General features: G+C 50.6%; 1 protein-coding gene across 1 annotated transcript; it reads right to left on the minus strand.

The window, feature by feature from the left end:
• Positions 1-4,446: 4,446 nt before the first annotated feature.
• LOC115638371 (immunoglobulin lambda-1 light chain-like) lies at positions 4,447-6,459 on the minus strand. Its single transcript, XM_030539964.1, has 3 exons — positions 6,417-6,459; positions 5,680-6,045; positions 4,447-4,784 (listed from the first exon to the last, which is right to left on the minus strand). The coding sequence occupies exons 1-3, from the start codon at positions 6,457-6,459 to the stop codon at positions 4,447-4,449; spliced, it is 747 nt and encodes a 248-aa protein (XP_030395824.1).
• Positions 6,460-9,044: the final 2,585 nt, after the last annotated feature.

The following is a 9,044-nucleotide window of genomic DNA, read 5'->3' on the forward strand; positions in this document are numbered from 1 at the left end:
CCATCCAGCCCCCCGTCTGTCCGTCCGCCCCTCCAGCCCTGTATGTGTCCCTGTGTCTGTCCATCCAGGCCCTGTCTGTCCGTACATCCAGCCCTGTGTGTGTCGCAGTGTCTGTCCATCCAGCCCCCCGTCTGTCTGTCCGTCCGTCCAGCCCTGTGTGTGTCCCTGTGTCTGTCCATCCAGTCCCCTGTCTTTCCGTCCATCCCTCCCGCCCTGTGTGTGTCCCTGTGTCTGTCCATCCGTCCATGTGTCTGTCCATCCATCCCTCTCTCTGCCCTCCAGACCCCCCGTCTGTCCATCCATCCCCCATCTGTCTACTCATCCCTGTGTGTGTCCCCATGTCTGCCCATCCACCTCTGTGTTTGTCCATCCATCTGTGCCTCTGCCCCTCCAGCCCCCCCGCACCTGTCTGTCTGTCCATCCATCCCCGTGTGTGTACCCAGGGGCGGCTCCAGGCCCCAGCATGCCAAGTGCATGCTTAGGACGGCATGCTGCGGGGGGCACTCTGCCAGTCACCGGGAGGACGGCAGGTGGCTTCGGTGGACCTCACGCAGGCTGTAGACCAAAGCTGCGGGACGAGCAGACCCTTCGCAGACACACCTGCGGGAGGTCCACCGGAGCCGCCTACCGGCGACCGGCAGAGCGCCCCCCACGGCATGCCGCCCTGCTTGGAGCGGCAAAATGTCTAGACCGACCCCTGTGTGTACCTCTGTCTGTCTGCCTGTCTGTCCGTCCATCTGTCCTTGTGTGTGTCCCTGTGTCCGTCCAGCCAGCCCTGCCTCCACCCCTCCAGCCCCCCCATCCATCCATCCTCTCCGCTTGTCTCTCTGTCCATCCATCCCTGTGTCCGTCAATCCAGCCCTGCCTCTGCCTCTCCAGTCCCCCCCCCACCAGCTTTGCGGGTGCCCCTCATTCCCCACCCACAGCCCCTGCTAGCCCAGCCCTGCCACCACTCCCAAAAGTTCTGCCTGTGCCCCCCAATCCTGACCAATAGCCCCCTGCTATCCAAGCCCTGCCCCCACCTTCTGCAGCTCTGTGGATGCCCTTCCCAGAGCTGGGGATAGAACCCAGGAGACCTTGCCCCCCTTGCCCTTGCTCTAACCACTAGCCCACCACTTTCCTTCCAGAGCCAGGGATGGGACCCAGGAGTCCTGAGTGGGGTTTAGTGAAGGGGGCTGAGGGTCAGGACTCTGGGGTTCTCCCCTGGGCCCTGGGAGTGGAGTGCGGTCTAGTGATCAGATCACAGTGCCTCCCCCTCTTCCCCAGGGGCAGCCAGTGCTGCTTGGAGAGCATCTGTTGCCCCAGGGGCCTGTGCTGTCACAAACTCTGTCTTGATCCCAAAGTGGTTTATCCGGTTGATCTGGTCTGCCCAGAATAAACACCCCTCCTACCCCCCCCCCCCACGGGTCTCTCCATGCAGCTTCAACCTTCCAGCCAGCCAGCCCTAAAGAGAGAGAGAGCCCCTCTGTGAGTGGGTAGATTTTCGCCTCTATCGCATGTGGGGAAACTGAGGCACGGAGTGGGCTGGACCAAGGTCAGAGCAGAACCCAGGAGTCCTGGCTCCCAGCCCACCCTGCACAAACCACTAGATCCCATCCCCTCCAGGAAGCAGGTTTGGGTGGTTACAATTCCAACAGGCACCCACCAGCTGATTGACCCCAGCTGAGTATCTGCTGGTGTCCCTGGCTGTGCTGTTCACACCCCCAGATGCTCCCCTCATGTGCCTGGGTGAGAGGCGGGTGATATCTGAGCAGAGGCCGCATGCTGGGACGTCCTTGGTTCCTGGCTGGGCGGGATTCTGGGGCCAGGCACACTCTGCTCTGTCTTTATCTTGGCCTGATTATATTTAGCTGTGCTAGGAACAGGTGCATGGCACTGAGGCTAGGGGAGGTTTACACAGTGGGCAGGGAGGGGGAATTATTACGCAGCCGTTGCCAGCCTGAGATGAAAACCAGATCTTGGAAAGTCCTGGGAACGTGCACCCTGCACAGGGCCCAGGCTGGAGTCATTCAGTATCCTCTGTAGGACCCGGGACCTGGCTCCCCAGCCCCCCGCTCTAACTCTCCAGGCCCCATTGCCCTCCCAGAGTTGGGATACAACCCAGGAGTCCTGGCTTGGCTCCCAGTCTCCTCTAACCACTAGACTCCCCTCCCCTCCCCAAACTGGGAACAGAACCCAGGAGTCCTGGTTATAATGAATGGAGATATACCTGCCTCCTAGAGCTGGAAGGGACCCTGAAAGGTCATCAAGTCCAGCTGCCTACCTTCACTAGCAGGACCAAGTACTGACTTTGCTCAAGATCTCTATGTGGCCCTCTCAGGGATTGAGCTCACAGCCCTGGACTTAGCAGGTTAATTCCCTGGCTAGAGGGACCAGCTGCTCCAGGGGGCAGGGAATCCAATCCAGCCCCAGGCTGGGGGACGGGCTGGAGAATGGGATACGGCGTAGGATGGATGGACGGGTGGCACTGAGCCAGGCACAGCTTGGATGGACAGATGGGTGGAGCTCAGCCAGATGGATACGCAGTGTCTAGACAGACAGAGCTGGGAGATGTGGCGCTGGAATGAGGGACAGATCGATAGATAGAGGTCGGATGTAGCAGTTAGCCGGACAGATGGACTCTGTGTGGACCGAGGGATCAGGCAGGAGAATGAAGAGCAGTTGCATTAGTGGCAGCTGTTGCGCTGTGCAGAGGCACCTGGCCCGACCTATTCCCAGGGAGCTGGGTAGGTTCTCCCTGCTATGCTGTCAGACCGGCCTCTCGCTGGTAGCAGCACCCAGCCTAGGAGGCGCCAGCCAGGGCTCCCAGCCAGTACCACACCCTGATGGGGCCCAAGCCAGGGAGCTAATTGTGGTGGGTAATTAACAGGCAGGGTGGCAAAGTGATTGGCAGGGGGAGGGCAGCCTGGGAGTCTGAGGGGTGGGAACTCCCGTGGGGAGATTGTGGTGGGACAGGAATGAGGTTGGGGCTGGCAGAAGGAGAGCAAGGACTGGCCCCAACAGGGCCAAGGGGTCTGAGGGCATCTCCCTAGGGAGGGATGGACTTGCCTGTTGGGGCTGGTCCTGCCCTGTGGGATGGGGCTACGCAAGGCAAAGGTGTGCGTGTGGCTCATGGCACTGCCTGGGGTAAGGGCCCATCCTGACCTAGGCAAGGGAGGTTTGAGGGTGAATGGGAGGATACAGGGTTATTTTAAAGCAGGGGTTCTCAAATTGGGGGTCGGGACCCCTCAGGGGGTCGTGAGCTGTCAGCCTCCATCCCAAACCCCGCTTTGCCTCTAGCATTTATAATGGTGTTAAATATATTAAAAAGTGTTTTTATTTATAAAGGGGGTTGCACTGGGATGCTTGCTGTGTGAAAGGGGTCACCAGTACAAAAGTCTGAGAACCTCTGATTTAAAGGGTCTGAACAATGGGTGACAGCTATTTAGTGGAATATTGTCCTGTTCACTGCTGCCCTCTAGTGCCCCTTATATAGTATAGCCTCCCCTTCCCCAACCTCACCCTCTGCTGCCCCTAGTGGCCAAACTACAGATATGCTTTAAATTAATATGTAATAATAGGAGATATACCAATCTCCTAGAACTGGAAGGGACCTTGAAAGGTCATCAGGTCCAGCCCCCTGCCTTTGCTAGCAGGGCCAGTTTTTACCCTGGATCTGTAAGTTGCCCCCTCAAGAATTGAATTCACAGCTCTTGGTTTAGCAAGCCACTGCTCAAACCAATGAGCTATTGCTCCCCCCAATATTGTACTTTAATCCATTTGGAGATATGTTTGTCTTGCTTTAAAAAAAGTACAAAGCAATGAATTTGGTATCAAGTTTTCTTTTATTGTCTTTGCTTTTTCTACCACTTTATAAATGCTGGATTACTAAACTGCTGCTGAGAAGGGAGCATGGGTGGAGATTAGATGGATGGACGGATTGGTACATTGGGGCGATAGTGTGGTGATATGAACAGGTGGAGAGGAAACAAGCAGCATTGATATGTAGATCTGTAAAGCCCTGGGGAGAGGAGTGTACATGGATGGATGGAGCGAGAGGGGGGCTGTGTATGGAGGGATGAGTACATGTGAAAAGAAACAGATGGGCCAGACAGACAGATGGCAGAGTAGGAGAAGGGACAGTAGGATAGACAGAGTTGTAGAAGGAACCAGATATGGTCTGGAGAACCAAGACTGAAGCTTTGCATTTTGGGTTCAGCTCTGCCCCCAGCCCAGGCTGGATCTTTGCTCCCTCCCGCAAAAGCAAGACAGAAGTGGAGCCGCTGCTTTTGAAGGGGTGCTGCTGGGTGGGATCTCATGGAGTGTTAGGTCACAGAGGGAGGTTGCTCCAGACAAGGGACCGTATGCCTCCAAGCCAAGGGGGGTTTCCCAGCCTGGCAGATGGGCATGGGGGAGGTTGAACCTGGCAGGACCCCTGCGATCTGGGAGCAGAGGCTCCCTGCTGGGCTATTGTCTTTTGTAGTCCTTGGCACTGATGTTCTTCTCCAGCGCAGATGCCAGCGATTCGTGCTTGACCACACAGCTGTAGCTGGCATCCAAGCCCCACTCACTGTCTGGCAGCGTCAGATAGCTGCTCACCGAGTAGGTCTTGTCCTCTCCCAGTGCCACGAGCCCTATTCTTACCCCCTGGGCCTGGGCCTGGGCCTGGGAGTCTCGCATCCACAGCACATCGATGTAGCCAGGGAAGAAGCTGCTCACCAGGCAGGTCAGGGTGGCAAAGCCGGTGGCAAGTTCCTCCTGGGCTGGAGGGAACAGCTGGATTCGGGGCTGGGGCAGATTACTCCCTGCAAATACACAGAGAGGACATTGGAGACGGTGGTTAGCATCCCTGGTTCACACCCCTCAACCTGCCTGCCCTCCCAGAGCCAGGATAGAGTCCTGGCTCCCAGCCCCCCTGCTCTAACCACTAGACCCCACTTCCTCCAAGAGCTGGTGGTATAACCCAGGAGTCCTGGCTCCCCGTCCTTTTCTGTTCTAACACACTAGACCCCTTCTCCCTCCCAGAGTCATGTATCTTGTCTCTCTCTGCTTTGTCTTCATGACAAGACCAATATCTCCTTCCTTAGTTATGGGTTCATTATCGTTGCTCCGATTAATTAACTTGTGTAGTTTATTTAGATTTGGCTACTGTCATCTTTTGAAAATATCTATATGGAATAAACAAACCCAGCAGTTCCCTGAAGAGCATGTGACATAGGCTGGAGATAAAATACACATAAGAAGAACCAATGGTGTGCCACACACCACCTCTCTCACTGTGACCCAGTCTGGCCCTCTCACCCAGCTCCTTGGGGGAGGGGAGAGGCGAGGGAGAAAGAGAAACACCACCCGTTACAGAAACTCCTGGTCTGGTTTCTTGGGCGCTATGGAGAATGTCTGTTACCCCCCTGGGCCTCCTCCACCAACCTCAGCGTGCTCATCTAAGAGACAGGTCACTGTCTGGACACCATCACCCTAATATCAGAGGTTCTTCAATTCACTGAGCCACACAACCTCTGGGAGGTAGGGAAGGGCTGGTTTCTTGTTGCTGAGAGGGGGAACTGAGGTGCAGAGAAGCTGGCCCAAGGTTAGACATGGAGGCTGTGGCAGAAGCAGTGTCAAATTCAGATCTCCCAAAGCCAGATCCTGACCTCTGGATCATCCTTGCATTCTAACGGGAGCAAACAGCTCCATACTCACTCAACACATGCACGCGGGTCCCCTCTTCCCACGTCTGGACTCCAGCTGAACCATAATAGGCAAAGCAGAAATAGATGGAGTCATCTCCTTCCTGGACATCGCGGATGGTTAGCAGGAACTTCTTGTTGGAGGCGTCTCTGGAGGAAACATATTGCTCTGGGATCCCCAGAGCTCGGTAAATGGACAGATCCGTTTTGAAGAGCAACACCCCTTCAGGTTTCTGTCCAGGGCTCTGCCGGATCCAGTTGACGTTGACCTTGTCCGCTGAGACGTTTGCCACAGCACATTCCAGAGCCACCATCTGTCCGAGAGACACTGAGATCTCAGAGGGGCTTTGGCTGAAGGAGGCATATTGGCACCATCCACCTGCATGAGAGAAACCGGCATGTCATCTTGACTCCTTTTTGCTCATGCAAGAGCAGTAGGTTGGTAAACTGACAGAGAGACCGTAGATGGGTGGAAGGATAGATGGAAATGGAGAGATATCACCAATGAGAGGTGGAACGGGTAGCTAGAGATTCTGGAGATGGAGAGATGGAAAATAAATCCTGCACATAGATAGATAGATAGATAGATGTGCATCAGGATAGATGGATGGATGGGGGAGAGATATGCATGGGGATAGATAGATAAAATGATTATGTAGTTAGATAGATTTCCTTGGGGCTCTGGACCATATGAGCCAGAGTCTTTTCAAGGAAGGAGAAGGATCAGGAGCATCCATGAGGGTTACTCACTTGCCAGTGAGAGCAGCAGGATGAATCCCTGGAGTGGATCCATGGCTGACCTTCACGCTGTCCCCAGGGCAGAGCTGAGACCATCCAGGGAGAAGCCACGTCTTATGAGGCCACGTATTCAAATCCAGCTGCTGATGGGAAACGAGGAAGCTCCTCATTGGCTCAGCCGTGACTCCGGTGCAGCAGCCAAACCAATGGGCATGGGTGAGAGATTTGCCTATGGGTTCCCCCAGGCTCGACTGGATGGTCTGTGTCTGTCATGTCCACAAACAACCTGCTACCACCTTGGGTATATTTGAGCTTAGACTGTAACCTTCCAGTTGAGGAGCGATAGTCACCTGGGTTATCAGCCTGAGGACTTGGGACGTAGGAGATCCTGAAGGTACTGCCCCGGGGGCTGGAGAGCAGAGAACAGGCTTCATGATACCAGATGATGAGCTGGGAAATTAGCTCCTGGATGGAGCAGGGAAGCTGGGACTCATGATGCCTGGGTCCCATGCCCACCCCCAGGAAAGGAGTGGGGGACTATGCATTAGAGAAGGGGATATTGAGAGACAGGTCCTCTGGGCTCTTTTCCGAAGCAGCTTTGATCAGATCACATAACTTCTTTGGGAACGAGCTGGTGTTCATTGGGTGAGAAGTGCTGCTCAAAATATAGGGTCAGCTCCTCAAGCGATCTCACTCAGCCGAGCTTTGATTGACACCAGCTGGGGATCCGGTCCACTGACTCCAACACAGCTGCGGCCAATTCACGCCAGCTGGGCATCCAACCCAATAAATGTTTTTGTTATTATACCAAAGAGCAGCTAACACCGTTGTGTGGCGGCCCATAGGGATGGTGCTGTAGCTGGGATTTTAATGAGCCCTGCACATTGGTACCAGAGAGCATGAAGACATGAAGAAATTCTTCTCGCTGTCTGTAACCCCTCGGTGTGTTTCAATGTCAAACCAGGAATTGTCTCCTTGCTCTTCAACCCTTGAAGGCATTTGAGACACAGCTTAATGCCAAAATCACTCTCCGGGCAAGGGTGGAATTCCCTCCCTTTGAACTAGCTGAAACAGTTACCAGTTAAACTGGTGTCAAACTGGGGACGTATGTAGGGTCCCAAGAATATAAGATCCTTGTATCTGTTCATAGCCTGCTTGTCTCTTGCACTTGGGGTGAGACCCACAATGGCTAATACCATTAATAGCTAATAAATGAATAATCATAATAGGTCATATTAGCTTCTCATTAATAGCTAATACATAATATACAGATCATATCAATGTGAAATAAAATAATGATGTTTTTACATATATGTCACTGAGACCAGGAAATAATAATAAATGACCAACATGTTTTAATTAAAGTACGACAAAATTCTGAAAGCTTCATTACTTGTTAGTTATTAATAATAATTTTATGATGATTAATTAATCCCCTTCAGTCCCTTATATGAGGGACACATCAAGAATAGGAGATAGAATTATTGGGCAAGATATAGGCCACCATCTTACTACGAAGTATAAATATAAATATCAAATGTTTTTAAATGAATTGGTAAGTTGGATTGCTGAATAATCATTGCATAGAAGTTTTGAATTCGTGATGGGAAATGTCTTATCTTTCTTTAATAAACTAGTAATTGGTGGTTAAAGATCGTGATTAACAATTAGTATTAACTGATCACAAATAAAATAATTTTAACAGAGATTGGTGACGCTGTGTGTTAGTTTGACTCCATCATGTGTCAGAGAAATATAAAGGGTTGAAGAGCATTTCAATCTGAAATGCTGCTTTGTGAAAATGATCACATTGCACCTCTCTTCGTCCCACTCTCTCAGGAAGGAATGTGATTTTGAAAATAAATAGTGTCGACTAGATGCTGAGACAATAATGGTCAAATCTGTTTTCTAATAGAATCGTTGTTGTTCTGAAGCGATTCAGAAAGAGCTAGGTTGGAAAAAAGCATGGTCTACTTGCTATTATGTGATTTCTTCATTATTAATAATAATAATCATAATATTTTTATTTTCTCTTTTTCTTTTTTCACCTGATTTTACAATGTTATAAACATTAAAAATTAATGAGAAAGGTATCCACGTAAAGAAATCTAAGCGGTAAGACTAAAAAGAGATCTACATTTTATTAGGTTAACTTGACATTTTAGTTTTCTTATTTGAATGTATTTTCTATTTCACTGACTGTGATTAGGATCTCTTTATACATATTAATTGTAAGAGAATTCATGTTACCATATAGAGAACTAAGGAAAATGAGATTTCTGTAGATGCATACGTACTCACATATACAACATTATAATTATTAATACATACTTATAGACAGATCCATATTTACTACAGAAGAGATATAGGAAAAATAGAATAATCTTAGTGGCTATGTAGAAGGAGGTGAAAGTCAGGTCAGATTACTCTGTAAATATATTCCTATTATCAGTGTGTGTTTATGAAAGATCAAATATTATTTATTATTGGAGTAGAAAGAGATTGAAAGAATAGTAGATTGTTTCAATGATAATGATATTTTTAATAAAGGTCTATAAACTGGTTGATCGAGTATTAGGTTTATAAACAATATAATTGCTACTGAAACTTATTTATAAAGAAAATGAATAATATCTGACT

This window comes from Gopherus evgoodei, chromosome 21 (genome assembly GCF_007399415.2).
Source record: "Gopherus evgoodei ecotype Sinaloan lineage chromosome 21, rGopEvg1_v1.p, whole genome shotgun sequence".
NCBI lineage: Eukaryota > Metazoa > Chordata > Testudines > Testudinidae > Gopherus > Gopherus evgoodei.

Excerpts from the sequence above, each read along its gene's own strand:
- LOC115638371 (XM_030539964.1), bottom strand. The coding sequence starts at position 6,459 with ATGGATCCACTCCAGGGATTCATCCTGCTGCTCTCACTGGCAA. Across the intron at positions 6,046-6,416 it reads CCTGCTGCTCTCACTGGCAA|GTGGATGGTGCCAATATGCC; the intron begins GTGAGTAACCCT and ends TCTCTCATGCAG. Across the intron at positions 4,785-5,679 it reads GACCCGCGTGCATGTGTTGA|GGAGTAATCTGCCCCAGCCC; the intron begins GTGAGTATGGAG and ends GTGTATTTGCAG.